At 37.8% G+C, this 17,675-nt stretch overlaps 1 protein-coding gene and 1 long non-coding RNA gene across 4 annotated transcripts in view; one reads left to right on the forward strand and one right to left on the reverse strand.

The window, feature by feature from the left end:
• Nucleotides 1-5,220: 5,220 nt before the first annotated feature.
• On the reverse strand, nucleotides 5,221-10,632 carry LOC122734821. Of its 2 annotated transcripts, XR_006354078.1 has the most exons (4): nucleotides 10,200-10,632; nucleotides 8,071-8,371; nucleotides 6,773-6,921; nucleotides 5,221-6,098 (listed from the first exon to the last, which is right to left on the reverse strand). It is a non-coding gene; the product is annotated as an uncharacterized LOC122734821 (long non-coding RNA). The 2 variants fall into 2 exon arrangements; XR_006354079.1 differs by lacking the exon at nucleotides 8,071-8,371.
• Nucleotides 10,323-17,675, forward strand: part of SPTLC1 (serine palmitoyltransferase long chain base subunit 1) — a 101,761-nt gene continuing 94,408 nt past the window's right edge. Inside the window, exons 1-2 of one of the 2 annotated variants that reach the window (XM_043975923.1) lie at nucleotides 10,323-10,447; nucleotides 14,918-15,025. In XM_043975923.1, the coding sequence (XP_043831858.1) occupies nucleotides 10,352-10,447; nucleotides 14,918-15,025 (204 nt within the window). In that variant the 5' untranslated portion in view covers nucleotides 10,323-10,351. The remainder of the gene's footprint in view (nucleotides 10,448-14,917; nucleotides 15,026-17,675) is intronic. The other variant, XM_043975924.1, reaches the window with a different exon arrangement.

A 17,675-nucleotide genomic window follows, 5' to 3' on the forward strand; every position in this document is an offset into this window, starting at 1 on the left:
AGCCAGTAGAAACATTAAAAGAACCTCACTTTCCTATGAAATGGATAAAGAACTGACCATGTACATATCCATGAACACATGAAATTTTTGCAGTAATACATTAAACTCAATGAGAAATAAGCAAAAATACAGAAAGAAGAGAAAGCATTTTAAGAAAGAGCATGAAGGAGGCAGAGCAAGGATGGCAGAGTGGTAGTTAAGAATAACTGATGTCTCCACCACAAGTTCTCTACAGTCTCTAGAAAATGAATCAGACTGATTCCTGATCAATAAAAAAACAATTTAAAAAACATAATAAGTTTAAATGGAGTACATGATTAAAAGTTGATACAAAAAAAGGAATGGATGGGGGAAGGGAAATCAGGCAACATTTGAACCTCACTGTCATTTGAAGTGGTCAAAGGAGTAAAAAAACACATATACAGATTTGTGTATAAAAATACATTTTATCAGTAGGGAGACAGGAGAGAAAAGGAAGAAGAGAAAGGAAGGAATAAGAGGGAGCAAAAGTTTAAGGTGCAAATAAGGCAAGTAAGCAAAAAACAACTCTTAAAGAAGGATAGGAAACAGAAGGAAAAAATATGAGAATAAGATGGAAAATAACAACAATCACAACAACAAATGTAAATAAGATTGAACTCACTCATAAAATTAAAGAGGTTAGTAGAATGGCTTAGAAACTAGAATCCAACAATATGTTTACAAGAAACACACCAGAAACAGAAAAATGTACACAAAGTTAAAATTAGGGACTGTAGGAAAATCTATTATGCTTTTGCTAAAGTAAAAAAGATAGGGGTTTCAATCATGATCTCAGACAAAGCAAGAGCAAAACCAGATCTAATTTAAAAAGATAATCAGGGAAACTGCATTTTACTGAAAAGTGCCATAAGCACTATAGGTTTCCATGCAGGAATTCCTTCCTGGTATTTCTAAAAAAAAAAAAATCACATAATTTTCCTGAATCCCAAAATTTTAGAAAAATTCTTTGAGAAATTGAGGAAAAGGATTATAGTTCTCCTGCAAAAATTAAAGGTTAGAGGGCAACTAGGTGGCACAATTGATAAAATATTGGCCCTAGATTCAGGAGGATCTGAGTTCAAATCGGGCCTCAGACACTTGACACTTACTAGCTGTGTGACCCTGGGCAAGTCACTTAACCCTCATTCCCACCCCCACCCCCTCAAAAAAGAGTAAGATAGATATTGAAAGGAGCTAAGACAAATGCTAACATATCTACTCTACAAGCTTAACCAAAGATTCAACGATTTGATTTTCAATTGTGGTTAGGAATAGTCACTAATCAGCTTAAAGGTCAGTTATCTAAAATAGTAACTTCTGAGCTATAAGGGACCAATCAGAGTGGGAGAGAAGTTGGAAAGTTAAGCTTAACCAACATGGTGGTAAGTCTTGACAGCTGAGAAACAACTCAGAGAAAGACAAAGGCTTCATCTGGGATGGCAAATACGCAATCCAGTAGATGGTTTCCTATGTTATGGGCCTGTTACTTAGTAACAGGGCTGGCTATTTAAGTAGGGTATATAGAATGGCAAGTGATTGTACTACTATCTGACTGCTGGTTTCTTTCTTTCTATTCCATACTTATTGTATTTGTACCCCTTGGACTATGTTAATTTGTGAGAGGAGTCACAGTGTATAAGTATCCATGGATCCTGAAGCTCAGGGTCTTTGGGTCCTAGACCTGAGACTAGCTTTATTATAAGACAGGATCCCTCTCTCAATAAACCTATTTTATTTTGGCTTGGAGACTTTAGTTTTTTCTTCATCTAACACTGAAACTTAGACATTTTTGGAACAATTTATGTATGTATGAATATGCATTTATATGTGTGTAACAATATTGTAAAAACAAACAACTTTCAAAAAATTGGGAATTCTGAGCAGTACAAATGATCAAGTACAATTCCATGATGAAACAAGCAATCTACCTCTTGAGAGAGATATCATGGACTCAGAGTGCAAATTAAGATATATATCTATGTCATGGGGTGCAGAGCACCCCAGAAGTTCTCTGGGGCACATCAAGGAACCTTCTCCTTGAGAAATTAAACCAGAGGCCTGGAGAGATAAGCTGAACCAAATCGGACTGAACTAGCTTCGGAATCCTACCCTTCATTCTGGTCTCCCTTACACTGGGGAGATAAATTTGGGTGTGGCTGCGGTCTTTGTGTTCTGAAGAGGGATCTGTAGCCACCCCTCACCCAATTCCTCTAGTCACTACCAGTGGGGGATGGTCCTCCACTCCTCACCCAATTCCCCCAGCTACCACCAGTGGGGGATGGTCCTCCCTCACTAAAGGAACTTTTTCACGGGCAGATGGTCCACCCCCATCAGGCCTCTATAAAAGTACCTTCCAGTCTCCTGTTCGAAGAGATTTGGTACTTCTGAGCCATGTGCTTTGTTCCTATCTCCCCATGAGAAGTCTAAGGATTTCTTTCATGGTTTCCCTCCCCCCACCCTTCCCTTCCCTTGCTCCTAAATAAACTACCACCTTATTCTAACTACTTTTGTGTGCAAGAGGATGTAATTCTTTAAAGAGGAATTCCTAAGAACCCCATCCTTTAAGAAAATCACTTTGGCAGATCAGTGGAGAAGGACCTGAATAAGAGAGACCAACCTATTGTGATTAAATTCAAAGTGTGAGGAAATGAAGATCTGAACTAGGGTGATGACTGTGAGTGGAAAAGAGAACAAAGATGACATAAAGGTGGAAAGAAGAAGATGTGACAATTATCTCCAATTTATTTGGTATGCATCTTGTATATTGTTGTTTACATGCTGTCCGTTCTCTTAAACTATAAGCTCCTTGAAAATAGAGACTGCTCTTTGTCTTTGTTCCCCCACCGCTTAGCATAATATATCTAGTGAAGGAGACTGAGGAGTGTTCAGACAGGTAAGAATCAAGAGAATAATGTCATGAAAATACAGAAAGAGCATCCAAGATGAGAGTTTTCCAACAGAGGTTCCTAGCATCCACAGTTTGCTACAAAAAGGTAAAAAATTGATGAGACCCAAGAAAAGGTTATTAGATTTGGCCTAAAGACAATAAAAGTTATATATTTTCTGAATATTTTTTCCATTCTATGGCTAAGTAAACTTTTTATTAAATCTTAAATGTCCTATTAGTCTTCATTTTATTCCAAACCTGGATCTGAATCGTGAGATGTATCTGAATCAGGCAGGGATTGTAAAAGTAGGCAGAGTAATGGGCCTATTACTTTGGGAGTGGGGAGCAGGAGTTTGTCTTACCTTCTAATCCCTGGAACTCTGTTGGTGTTGGGGAATTATGTGATACTTCCAAAGCTTATAATATGTAAGGAGGTTAAAAAATCTTCTATATTTGCTTAGTCCAGAAACCCATTCTTTAAAAAGATAAATCAGAGCAGCTAGGTGGCGCAGTAGATAGAGCACTGGCCCTAGAGTCAGGAGGACCTGAGTTCAAATCAGGCCTCAGACACTTAACACTTACTAGCTGTGTGACCCCGGGCAAGTAACTTAACCCCGACTGCCTCACATACATACATACATACATAATGTAGTAAAAATTATTTGTGGTAAAGATTAATATTCCCATTTTTTAGCTAACTCATTTGGGAGGGGCTACACCTGGCCCACCCCGAGGTTACAAAGGCAGCTTTTGAAGGACCTCCCCTCTTGGGGAGGGGAGATTGAACACTCCCAGAAGGGAGGCAGGCTGCTTCTGGAATGCTAGGCGTCTTCGGGGAAACTCAGTCTTTTGGTACTTGGCCCTTGTGGTGGTCGTGTGTGGCTCGTGTTCATGCTCTGTCACAGGCGACTGCTGTCTCTGGTCAGCAACTGCAAACTTTCAGGTTCATGACTTACAGAAAACCCTAAATTGCTTTGAACTAGCTAAATTGGAAAAGGTCTGGGTTAAGCTTAGAGTTAAGAATATTTATCTGTATTTCTATTTTCCTATTTCCTTATCTTTGATTTTTATTAGTTTCACCTTTGTTGTTTAATTAATTCCCGAGTAATAAAATCTGATCCTTTTGTGAACTAAAGCTTAGAGGCTTCTTTCTTATTGGCCTGGGAGAAAAATCTAAAAAGGGCAGTTCAGAGGGGAGGGTTAAATCTAAAAAGTTCCTCATATTTCCAGGACCCCAATATTAAGGCATCACCCAAATAACACTCTGTATATCAAATTTTGGCCCTCACAGTACATACATAAATAAATCTAGCCATGGATTGAAAATATGTTCACATTTGAAAAAGTAAATTGATTTTTGCATTTGAGCAAATTCCTGAGCCAGCCTGAAGATCAATTCATTGGAGTCCCTTGATGGTTTGTTGGCAGCACTGTCCCTTTAAAGTTTGTACTCATTTACATACTAGTTTTTACTGGTATGAGTCTTTCAAATGTCACCATTAGCATCATCATGACAGTGTGAAGTACTGGTTAAAGAACTGGCTTTTGAGTCAAGAAGAACAGGGTTTAAGTCCTATTCTTCAGCTATATGAGCATTTGCAGCTAGCTTTTCAGTGTCCCAAAAAACTTTCAAATACAATTTGTTATTTATGACATTAATAATCAGTAAGTTTCCCTAATGAGAGGTCCACACATGAATGAAATAACAGGTCTGGGTCTCACTTTAATGCACAAAAAACATTACTACGTATCACCTTACACCTATCAGATTGACTAATATGACAAAAAAAGGGAAATAATAAATGTTAGAGAAGCTGTAGAAAAACTGGAACACTAATGCATTGTTGGTGGGGTTGTGAACTGGTCCAACCATTCTGGAAAGCAGTTTAGAGTTATGCCCAAGGGGCTATGGGACTTCACATACCCTTTGACGCAGTGATACCACTGCTGGGTCTGTATCCCAAGGAGATCAGGGAAAGGGGAGGGGGATCCACATGTACAACAATATAGCAGCTCTCTTTGTGGTAGCAGAGAATTGGAAATCGAGGGAGTGTCCATTGGTTGAGAAATGGCTGAACAAGTTGTGGTGTATGAATGTGATGGAATATTATTATGCTGTAGGAAATGATGAGTAGGCAGATTTCAGAAAAACCTGGAAAGACTTGAGTGGACCAATGCTGAGTGAGGTGAGCAAAACCAGGAGAACATTGTACACAATAACAGCAACATTGTGTGATGATCAACTGTGATTGATTTAGCTTTTCTCAGGAATAGAATGATCCAAGACAATTCCAAAGAACTCATGATGGAAAGTGTTCTCTAGATCCAGAAGAGGGAACTGTGGATTCTGAGTGCAGATTGAACCATTTTGTTTCTGCTTTTTTTTTCTTCTTTTTTGAGGTTTTCCCCTTTTGTTTTGCTTCGTTCACAGCATGACTGGTGCAAGGGCATGTCTGGTGTGATTGTGCATATGTGGCCCAGGTCAGATTGCTTTTTTTTAAAAAACAGAACTTAATTTTAATTAAAAGTTACATTACAGTTCAGACAAAGACCAGGGAGAGATTAGTGTTTAACAATAATTCAAAATATCGGTTATACAAAAGAAATAAACAGACCTGCAGGGGTCCAAAAAAGCAGCTTGTTTCACTGCACCTGGGTGAAATATGCCATTTTTGGTAGCACAACACTTATTATTTTTTTTTTTTTAGTGAGGCAATTGGGGTTAAGTGACTTGCCCAGGGTCATACAGCCAGTAAGTGTTAAGTGTCTGAGGCTGGATTTGAACTCAGGTCCTCCTCACTCCAGGGCCAGTGCTCTATCCACTGTGCCATCTAGCTGCCCCCTTAACACTTATTAAACCACATAAGGAGGACAACCTGCAAGTCACCATTGTTCTAAAATCTTAACTCATGTGGGCCGGGAAAATGAGTTTTTCCTTAATCAGTTCCCAAATGATTCAAGTCATCTCATCTCCTTGCATTTCCACCACAGAACCTCCATTGATGTTTTTGGACATGTTGCCTTCAATATATCTGCTGCCAGGCAAGCCTGCAGTGGAGGTGAGGTCCAAGGAGGGGAAGCCGAAAGGTTCATGTCCATGCTCAGCACCGTGGCCGCAGGTTACCGCTTTGGCCAACCCTCCTGCCCGAATGTCAAGTTGGAGACTGGTAGGCCTGGATTGCTTTCTGTCCTGGGGAGGAGGGAGAGAGGGGCATGAGAGAAAAATTTGGAACTAAAAATCTAATGAAAACAGATGTTGAAAACTGTCTTTGCATGTAGCTGGAGGATAGTGGAATACTTTTATTCTTTATTAAAAAAAAATCACCACAACCAAGAAGATTTTTGTTACATTATGATTGAAATTAAGGTAAACTGAGGCACAACACTCTGAGAACAATCAATTTACTATTTTTTTGTTTTGTTTTTTAAGTGAGGCAATTGGGGTTAAGTGACTTGCCCAGGGTCACACAGCTAGTAAGTGTTAAGTGTCTGAGGCTGGATTTGAACTCAGGTACTCCTGACTCCAGGGCCGGTGCTCTATTCACTGCGCCACCTAGCCGCCCCCAATTTACTATTAAAGAATGAATTTACCAACAAATAGGATCTTGGCTTCCTCAGAAAAGCCAAGACTACAAGGTGAGGCCAGCTAGCCTTTTTATGTTTTTTCTAGGAAGCATATAATGAAGAACAGGACTTCATATGCAGGAAATAAGTTATGATTGGTTACAAAGCCTAAAGAAAACAATATGATTGATAACATCATAGATGTGGGGAACATGACTGGCTGGAAATTGAGAATATAGGGCTGGTAACAACTCCTCCTTGTCCTTAAGGAATGCTGATTGATTTATGGAGCCTACTTACCTACAGATAACAGATTTCCCTTAATTGTACATGAGTATGGGGCAACTAGGTGGTAAAGTGGATTCAGGAGGATCTGAGTCTAAGTTCAAATCCGACCTCCAGACCCTGTGTTGTGTGACTCCTGGGAAAGTCACTTAACCCTCATTGTCCTGCAAAAAAAAAAAAAAATTGTATATGATTATACAAGGCTCATTAATGTATATATGTGGGGCAGCTAGGTGGTGCAGTGGATAAAGCACTGGCCCTGGAGTCAGGAGTAACTGAGTTCAAATCCAGCCTCAGACACTTGACACGTACTAGCTGTGTGACCCTGGGCAAGTCACTTAACCCCAATTGCCTCACCAAAAAAAAAAAAGCGTGTGTGTGGGGGAGGGCAGAAACATGTGTAGAAATAATATATTTCTTTGAATTATGATGATTTATGGGACAACTTAGCTTAGAGAGGAAGGCTGAATTTCTGAACCTATTGCAGTTCTTTTTTATATTATCTATTTAGAATTTGTTTTGGGGGTTGGGGCAATGAGGGTTAAGTGACTTGACTAAGGTCACAAAGCTAGTAAGTGTCAAGTGTCTGAGGCCCTATTTGAACTCAGGTCCTCCTGAATGCAGGGCCGATGCTTTATCCACTGCGCCACCTAGCTGCCCCTTAGAATTTTATTTTTCCCCAATTAAATGTAAAAAAAATTTTAACATCTATTTTTAAAACTCTCTCTCTCCTTTCACCCTGTCCATCCTCAAAAGTGTTTTGCTTCTGACTGCCCCCTCCCCAAATCTGCCCTCACTTCTATCACCACCCTCCCCTATCCTCTTCTCCTCCTACTTTCCTACAGGGTAAGATAGATTTCTATACCCCATTGAATATATATTATTCCTACTTTGAGCCAATTCTCATGTGTAAGGTTCACTCACTCACTCCCCTATACTTCCCCCGTCTTTCCCTCCACTGCACAAGATTTTTCTTGCTTCTTTTATGTGAGATAATTTGCCCTATCACACCTCTTCCTTTAACTTTCTCACAGTGCATTCCTTTCACCCCTTAATTTTTTTTTAAAAGATATCATCCCAGGCAGCTAGGTGGCATAGTGGAAAAAGCACCAGCCCTGGATTCAGGAGGACCTGAGTTCAAATGCAGCCTCAGACACTTGATACTTAAGTAGCTGTGTGACCCTGGGCAAGTCATTGCCCTGCAAAAAAAAAAAAAAGATATCATCCCTTCATATTCAACTCATACCTGTGGCCTATCTAAATATACTCCATCCAGCTGATTTCTTTTTCCTGTTTTACCTTTTTATGCTTACCTGGAGTCTTGTATTTGAAAGTCAGATTTTCTCTTCAGCTCAGGCCTTTTCATCAAGAATGCCTGAAAGTCCTCTCTTTCACTGAATTCCCTTTTTTACCCCTGAAGTTCAGTTTTACTGAACTTTTCATGGAGTAGGTCTCAACTGATGGCAGTTCTGAACATGGGTCTTCATGGAAGTGCAGGTCACTTACAGAGCTTCCTGGGTCTTTCTGCTATAATCCTTTGCAAAACATCTTAACACAACACTAGTCATATGCCTTATGAGAAGATTTCTTGGATACTTATACCTGAAATCAAAACTAAAAATAGCAGCAGATTTAAGTTCCAAGAAACTTTTTCTCAAATAACAAAATTTCACTAATTACAGATTAGGGCTAAAAGTTATTGTTAGTTCTCTCATGTCTTAATAAGTATCAGGATATTGTATTGAATTTTCATATATGAATAATTACATTCTGGGGCGCTAGGTGGCGCAGTGGATAGAGCACCGGCCCTGGAGTCAGGAGTACCTGAGTTCAAATCCGGCCTCAGACACTTGACACTTACTAGCTGTGTGACCCTGGGCAAGTCACTTAACCCCAACTACCTTACTTTAAAAAAAAAAGAATAATTACATTATGGACTTTCATATACAGTGAACACTAGTCCACACATACAGTGAATATAGTTGGTTCAAAAATGTAGCTATACTATATACCAATTATTAACAAATACAATTTCATATTTTTCCAAATAATATTAAATGAGGTATTTAGTTTTTAAAGTCTTTTCTGCATTGATGTTTACTGTAGAAATAGAAAGGTGAATTTTAAAAAAATACAAGACTTTCGGTGTTCATATAAAACTACATTTTTTTTATTATAGTTATTTTATTATGCCTCAAAGAGAACTCACTATTTTATCTATACATTTTATTCAGTGCAGAAATGGTATCCTTTCTAAAAAACTTTTTATATAAGTTCGAAAAACCATGCATATTATATACATTTCATAATCCAAAAGATGCCAGTGGTTTCAAAATAATAAATCAAGCAATTATAATAAACAAGGGGTTTTTTAATAGTATGTTTTGTTGTTTTGTTTTTTTTTAAAGTGAGGCAATTGGGGTTAAGTGACTTGCCCAGGGTCACACAGCTAGTAAGTGTTAAGTGTCTGAGGCTGGATTTGAACTCAGGTACTCCTGACTCTGGGGCTGGTGCTCTATCCACTGGGCCACCTAGTTGCCCCCTTTTTATAGTATGTTTGAACTTGAAATAGATTTAGAATTCAGAAATGGAATGTGAAAATTTTAGGATGTCTAGAATACTTTAACTTTGCTTCAACTTGTTTTTTAATTTATTATTTTGAAAACACACTTCGGCTATTATTTAATGTTTAATTCTCCACTTTGGCTTCCAGAGATCCTATTCCTAAATTGTAGCACCACAGAGTTTCAAACTCTTACGGGGCAGCTAGGTGGCACAGTGGATAGAGCACCAGCAACAGAGTCAGGAGTACCTAAGTTCAAATCCGGCCTCAGACACTTAACACTTACTAGCTCTGTGACCCTGGGCAAGTCACTTAACCCCAATTGCCTCACTAAAAAAAACCAAAGAAAAAAAACCTTATCAACTATTCTGAGTAGGCATGGAACTCTTAAGAGGATGTGGCTACTCTCTTCTCCCAACAGTGAGTTATTATTATTATTTTCAAATCTAAAACAAAATATACTCCATTAAACAATTAGCAATTTTCAAACATATAAAATTATATAACAGACATATTTATAATCTAACAGTATTCAGATTAAAAGGGGAGATAATTTGCCTTAACTTTTTTCCGATTTCATAACAAGAGAAAATTTGCATACTCAACATGATGTTTTTAAAACATGAAACTTATTAGTACTCAGATGACAATAATTCAATGGAATGCATTTTTAAATCATCTTGCAAAGAAAATCACTTATCCTGAATAGATGAAATTTGAGAAGTTTCCGTTATGTTTAAAAAAACCAAAAAGTCCACGATATTTTTTAGGCTTATAGTATTTCTTGTATTGTGGAATTTGGGAGAATATCAGGCATATGGGGTCACGTAACAATGTGAAGGTCGCGAAAAATTTGGTAAGAGCCTGCCCTTCGCTTACCTGGTTTTCCAAAATCTGGGAGGCAGAAAGGCCTGTAGCGCAATCTGAACAGGTTTCTCCAGTTTGGGCAGCCCCGCGATTACCCAAACAGCCCAACGTCCTGTGAGGAGAAGGCCCCGCCCAGCGCGCTTCGTTAGGCGCTTCTCTACGTCATGGCGCTCTACAATCCCGGAAATTCCCTCCCGTCGGCGATGGCGATGGTTGGAGAGCAGTGGGTGTTGGTGGAAATGGTTCAGGCATTGTATGAGGTGAGCCCCTCTGACCCGATACCCCTGCAGACGCTGCCGGGACCTATACGTAGATCTTGGACTTAAAAGAGAAAGGCGTGAGGAACGTTACTTCTACCCACCTAGGCTTTTTCTGGCACTCGAATTGTGTCTTTGCGTGCGGCCCGAGGCGGAGGGTCTTAGGAAACTGACACGGAAACTAACCAATGAGCAGGGTAGGCAGGCGAGTTCGATGTCTTTCAGCCAATTAACGGTGTAGCAAAGGCGGAGGGGGGGGAAGGGAAGTGTGAGGATTTTAAGGGAATTGAGCCAGAGGGGTGGTCTGAGAACCTATTCAATTCAGCAAGCATTATTATTTATTAACTGCTTTCCGTGTGCTGAGATATTGTGCTAGACATTGTAGATTCGAAGACCCCATCAAAAAAAATTTTTGCTTAGGGAAAAAATTAAGGATTTAAGGGGGTGAGATCTACTAAAAGCTAGATTTGGATGACTGGTTTTGCTCTTTGAGGCGGTGTAACCAGTGATAAAATGGAAAAGAAAAGGTTAGCAGCAGGTTAGTGGGGTGGTAGTATGACTAGGAAATGGGTTTGAGGGTAAAGATCTTTAGAAGTCGAGCCAACTGCATGTTGAAAGTGAAATACATTGGAAAGGAATGATGGCATGAATGGGAGTTATTTGGAGACAAATAATATTTTGGGATTTGAAATAAGGAATATGAAGTTTTATTTTTAGGGAGTGTTTTTGTTTTTTTAAAAAGAAATAGGGGAAAATATTGGAAATTGGACAACTGATTCTAAGACTGTACTTTAATTTTATGGATTTTAATTTTGGACGTGAAAGAAAATTCTGCCCTCTTGGGAAGAATAGGTGTCATTTCATCTTAATCTGTTGCCAAACGAGCCACTAATGTGACCTCCCACTTACTTTAGTGGTGGCCTACTTTAATTTGATCAAGACTTACTTGCGGTGTGTATCAATAATAAGAATACAATGAACTACAATTTGAGGAAAACAATTAAGTTTCTCCATTATATGCTTTTTGGTAATTTTCATTATAGGTTTAGTTTGACAGTATACCTCCTATGATCTTTGGTAAGATGAAAGAAATTGGTAGAGGGAATGTAATTTCCCAGTGGGAGGCATAAGGTTTATGTCAGGGGTTCTAGATTGTTTATTAACTCACTGGGCTTGCGGCTTAACTGTTCTGTAGCCCCTTTTTTCCTTGGGGTGGGATGCTTAATAATTTTCAGAAATCTGCCAGCTAGAAACCATAGTTTGGAAAGTCTAAAGCTGTTGTAATTTCATAGTCCTCAGTAGGTAGCTTTGTCCTATTGCCCAAAATGAATTATGTGTAGCAGACAAATTTACAGAGCATTTTAGAGAGAGGTTTTTTTTTTCCTTTCCATTTTAGTGTATGACTTTACAAAAATTTGGCATGTGGAATGAAAATTTTGACTTTATTGTAAATGGAAGCTTTGTATAAAAAGCACATTACAAAGGCAGAAAAAAGAGGGATCCCCTTCTCTCTTTATACTCTATAATTTTTTTTCTTCTCATTTTAATTTTTTTTCTAAATTACTACTCTTATTTAATGACCTCATCAGCTCCTATGGGTTTAATTTTCTTTATGTAGATGACTCCCAGATCTATATATTTAACCTTAATTTCTCTCCTGGGTTCTAGTTCCACAAACTACCTATTGAATATATCAATCAATAACTATTTATTAAGTACCCACTGTGAGTCAGACACTATGCTAGGTTCTGGGGACACAAGTACAAAGAAACTATTCCTATTCAATGTAACATAATGGAGGAGACAAGTACAAATAAAAACATATACAGCATTAAATTAATTAATTAAATATGCAACATTAAGTTAATAAATACTAATAATATTTACAAAATAGCTAAATACATTTTGGAAGAAGGGGTGGATTGGGAAAGATTTCATGCAGATGATGCTTAGAAGTTAGTGACTCCATAAGCTAGAAATAAGGGTGTGGGAGACAGCTGGAGCAAGGGCCCATTCCTCTGTAGAGAGATAGAATATTGTGTGTGAGGACAAAAGAGAAGGCCAATTTGGTTGGATTGCAGAGCATGGAGAGGACTAATGTCCAGTGAACTTGGAAAGATGCTAGGGCCAGGTTGTATAGGGCTTTAAAAGGTAAACAGGAGTTTATATTTGACCCACAGGAGATTGGAAGCCACTGGAATTGGTTAAGTAAGTAATCAATGGTCAGATATCAAAGCTTAAGGAAAATCACATTGACAACAGTGTGTGTGTGACAGACTGGAGTAGTGAGATATTTGAGGCAAGGAGTGAAACTAGGAAGTTGTTGGAATAATCTAGGCAAGGAGTAGTAAGAGCCCAAAATTAAAGTGGTAGCTATGTGAGTGGAAACAAGGTCAGAATGCAAGATGCCTTGAAGGTAGAAATGGTGATATTTGGCAACTCATTGAAATATGTAGAGTGTGGAGTCCAAGATAATGTTGAGATTAACAAACTTAAGATGGAAGGATTCTAATACCTTTGTCAGAAATAGAGAAGTTTGGAAGAGGGTTAAAATGAAGCATTTAGTTTTATGTGTGTTGAGTTGAAGATGTCTGAGCATATCAAGTTCAACATGCCCAAAATAGTACTCTTGATTTTTTTTCCCCCAAACTCTTCTTTCCTCATCTGAGGATACCATCATCCATCTAGTCACTAAGGATAACAACCCTGAGTCATAATTGACTCCTCTATCTCCAATACATCCTAATCAGTAGTCAAATCCGTCCAACACAACCACCACTTTACTTCAGGCACTTAGCACCTCTTGCCTAGACTATTGCATGGCCTTCATTTTTATCTCAACCCACTACATTTCATCTACCATAGAGCTGCCAAACTGCTTTTGCCTCTAGAAGCAAATAAGAATTTCTCTGGCATTGAGAGACATTGACAGCATGATACTGTAATGATTGGAATGACGCCACCTGCTGGAGACTTACTGTAGGAAAGCTCCAACATGAGGAGAGGGTCTCTGAGGGCAGAACCATGCGGCTTTCTTTGGCGTCAAAAGTGACTTTGGTTTGTGGGAGGAAGAAGGGGAAGGCTGGCGCTCTGACACAGGCTCTTTCCTGAGGACTCTGGTAGAAAAGGGAGCTACAAATTCACTCTCCCTTTAATAGATAGAGGAATCCAGGCCTTTCTCTCTCTCTTTACCAAATTCTTATTCTCCTTAATAAATGCTTAAAAGTCTACCTCTTGCTAAAGCTTATAATTTATTGGCAACCACTCATTAGATATTTTAGACAGTATAGCTAAAAATTTAGCCCTTACAGTACCATCAGTCACTTTCCAGCCTAATTACACATTGATCACTCCGTACATGCAATGTTCCTATTGCTATTTCATGCCTTTGCATTTTGCACTCTCATCAGTCTTTGTACCTATTTTATTGTTTTTGTTTTTGTTTTTGTTTTTTAGTGAGGCAGTTGGGGTTAAGTGACTTGCCTAGGGTCACACAGCTAGTAAGTTTTAAGTGTCTGAGGCCAGATTTGAACCCAGGTACTCCTGAATCCAGGACCGGTGCTCTATCCACTGCGCCACCTAGCTGCCCCTTTGTACCTATTTTATACATACATACACACACACACACACAGATTCTCGCAGGCAAGGACAGATTTTATCTTTGCCTAGCACAATGGCACTTTATAGCATTTAGATAATAATTAATATATACTTTTTAGATTGATTTAAAAGTATTTGTCAAATAATCAGAAAGTTTACCTTATAGCTTATTCAGTTCTTCACAACTATGATCATTTCAAGTATTTGTTAAATGGTGAAGGAATTTAAGATTTAAAATGGTAGTCACTATTGTATATGTAATATTTTCATACTTTGAAAGTTCTTATATTGATAAAGATTCATGTCTTTTCATGTAATACAATTAAGGTGTTTGTACATCAACAAAAAGATTGTGTAGACTCAGGACAGTGGTTTTCTATCTTTGACTTGACAACTTCCCTGAATGACTTTAACCCTCTCTTTAAGATAATATTTTTACCAAAGGAAAAAAAAAAGTAGTGTATTTATGCTTTGCTCTGAAAGAATTGGGCACCAGGGTGATGGAGCATTACCACTAGTTCAGGGGGACAGAATAGAGAAATATAGGAAGTAAACTGAAATTTCTAATGGAAATGGCCAGGAAAATGGTTTCAGAGTGAGATGTCTCTAAAATAATCTCTTATACCTCTTTGTGGGTCCTGGAGTTGAGAAGTCCTGGGATCTCAGACTGAAATGTTTAGAGTTTGTAGTATCATAGACCTAGATCTGGAAGCAACCATAAAGGTTCAATATCCTTATTTTATAGATTTTATTTACAAATTAATAAAATTAAGGAAAAACAAATTGGTAAAAATCATAAGTACAGCTGGAAATAATAAACTTCATTTTATTTTAGAAACTAATGTAGTTACAATTTTGTTGTTTGACTTTCAGGCTCCTGCCTACCACCTTATTTTGGAAGGAATTCTAATTCTCTGGATAATCAGACTTCTTTTCTCCAAAACATACAAATTACAAGAAAGATCTGACCTCACAGCCAAGGTAAGAGATTAAAAATATTTCTTTCTATTTTTATTAAATGTTTAAATCACCACTTAATGTAAAGCAGGATATAATGGTTAAGAAGTAATATAGAGGGGCAGCTAGGTGGCACAGTGGATAAAGCACTGGCCCTGGAATCAGGAGGACCTGAGTTCAAATTTGACCTCAGACACTTGACACTTACTAGCTGTGTGACCCTGGGCAAGTCACTTAACCCTCATTGCCCCGCAAAAAAAAAATAACAAAAACAAAACAAAGAAGTAATACAGAAAGAATTTTGAATCATCAATGAGCTCTTAGAATTAAATGAATCTTGATCATCTCTGGATTTTTTTTTTGGTCTTTTCCACCTGGGTTTATTTTATTTTTTTTTTCATAAAAGTATTTTATTATTTTCCAGTTACATGTAGAGATAGTTTTCAACATTTTTTTTTTTTGGTGAGGCAATTGGGGTTAAGTGACTTGCCCAGGGTCACACAGCTAGTAAGTGTCAAGTATCTGAGGTCGGATCTGAACTCAGGTCCTCCTGAATCCAGGGCTGGTACTCTATCCACTGTGCCATCTAGCTGCCCCAACATTTGTTTTTATAAGATTTCTAGTTTCAAATTTTTCTCCCTCCCTCCCTCCTCCCCAAGACAGCAAGCAATCTGATATAGGTTACATATGTACAATCACATTAAACATATTTCTGCATTAATCATGCTGTGAAAGATGAGTCAGAGCACAAGGGAAAAACCTCAAAAAAGAAAAAAAAATAGAAATAGTATGGTTCAATCAACATCCATATTCAAGAGTTCTTTTTTTTTCTGGATTTGGAAAACCTTTTCCATCATGAGTCCTTTGGAACTTTCTTGTGCTGTTATATTGGTGAGAAGAATCTAGTTTATCACAGTTGATGAACACATAATGTTGATGATACTATGTACAATGTTCTTCTGGTTCTGCTCATCTCACTCATTATCAGTTCATGCAAGTCCTTTCAGGTTTCTCTGAAATTCGCCTGCTCATCATTTCTTAGATCACAATAGCATTCCATTACATTCATATACAACTTGTTCAGCCATTCCCCAGTTGATGGTCATCCCCTCAATTTCCAGTTCCTTGCCACCATAAAAAGAGCAGTTATAAATATTTTTGCACATGTGGGTCCTTTTCCCTTTTTTATGATCTCTTTGGGAAAAAAGACCTAATAGTGGTATTGCTTGGTCAAAAGGTATGCACAGCTTTATAGCCCTTTGAGCATAGTTTCAAATTGCTCTCCAGAATGGTTGGATCAGTTCACAGCTCCACCAACAATGTATTAGTGTTCCAATTTTTCCACAGCTTCTCCAACATTTATTATTTTCCTTTTTTGTCATATTAGCCAATCTGATATGTGTGAGGTGGTACCTCAGAGTTGTTTTAATTTGTATTTCTCTAATCAATAGTGATTTAGAGTATTTTTTCATATGGTAATAGATAGCTTTGATTTCTTCATCAGAAAACTGCCTGTTCATATTCTTTGGCCATTTCTCAATTGGGAAATGACTTGGATTCTTATAAATTTGATTTAGTTCCTGACATATTTTAGAAATGAGGCCTTTATCAGAAACACTGGTTATAAAAATTGATTCCCAACTTTCTGCCTCTTCTAATTTTGGCTGCATTGCTTTTGTTTGTACAAAAACTTTTTAATTTAATGTAATCAAAATTATCCATTTTGCATTTCATAATATTCTCTATCTCTTGTTTGGTCATAAACTGTTCTCTTTTCCATAAATCTGAGAGGTAAACTATTTCTTCCTCTCCTAATTTACCTTTTATGCCTAAATCATGTACCCATTTTGACCTTATTTTAGTGTAAGGTGTGAGATGGTGGTCTGTGCCTATTTTCTGCCATACTATCTTCCATTTTTCCCAGCTAGAATTTAATTTAAATGTGTAGTCACAGCATAATACACAATTATATCTCTTATGGCGATTATGGGAAATCTTATGATTCCTGTTAAATAGCTTCCTCCAGAAAAAGTGTTGGATTGATGAAGAGCTGGCACTTTTAAGTTTACTGCTTATTCTGTAACTTGATACCAAATATTTTAGTAATAAGTTGTCAATAAATTACTTTCTTTTTTTTTATTGACTTTTTTTTGTTTTTGTTTTTTTTGGGTTTTTTTTTGCAGGGCAATGGGGGTTAAGTGACTCGCCCAGGGTCACACAGCTAGTAAGTGTCAGGTGTCTGAGGCCGGATTTGAACTCAGGTACTCCTAAATCCAGGGCCGGTACTTTATCCACTATGCCACCTAGCCGCCCCCAAATTACTTTCTTACAGCATGAAAGCTTGCTTTTCTCTCCTTTTTCAGTGGCCATAATTTAGTGGTCATTTGACTACAAAGAAGTTTCAAACTGCAGGGTTTTTTAGAGTAGTCAAATGAAAAGAAAAAACATATGGTGTTTTGTAACTATTTTTCCTTCCATTTCATTAGAATTACTGATTTTAATCTAAATTCTGAATAGTTTGGGGGGACTAGTTATACCAGGGTTTTGACTTGCTTCTTATTTCTAGTTGACAGCTAATATCAAAACATTTTTCTTAAAACCAGATTTGATTTCAGACAATGGTAATGGTTATCCTAAATGTTTTACTTCTCTTTTCACAAACAAAATAATATTT

The sequence above is a fragment of the Dromiciops gliroides genome, chromosome 1 (genome assembly GCF_019393635.1).
Source record: "Dromiciops gliroides isolate mDroGli1 chromosome 1, mDroGli1.pri, whole genome shotgun sequence".
In the NCBI taxonomy this organism is placed as follows: Eukaryota; Metazoa; Chordata; class Mammalia; order Microbiotheria; family Microbiotheriidae; genus Dromiciops; species Dromiciops gliroides.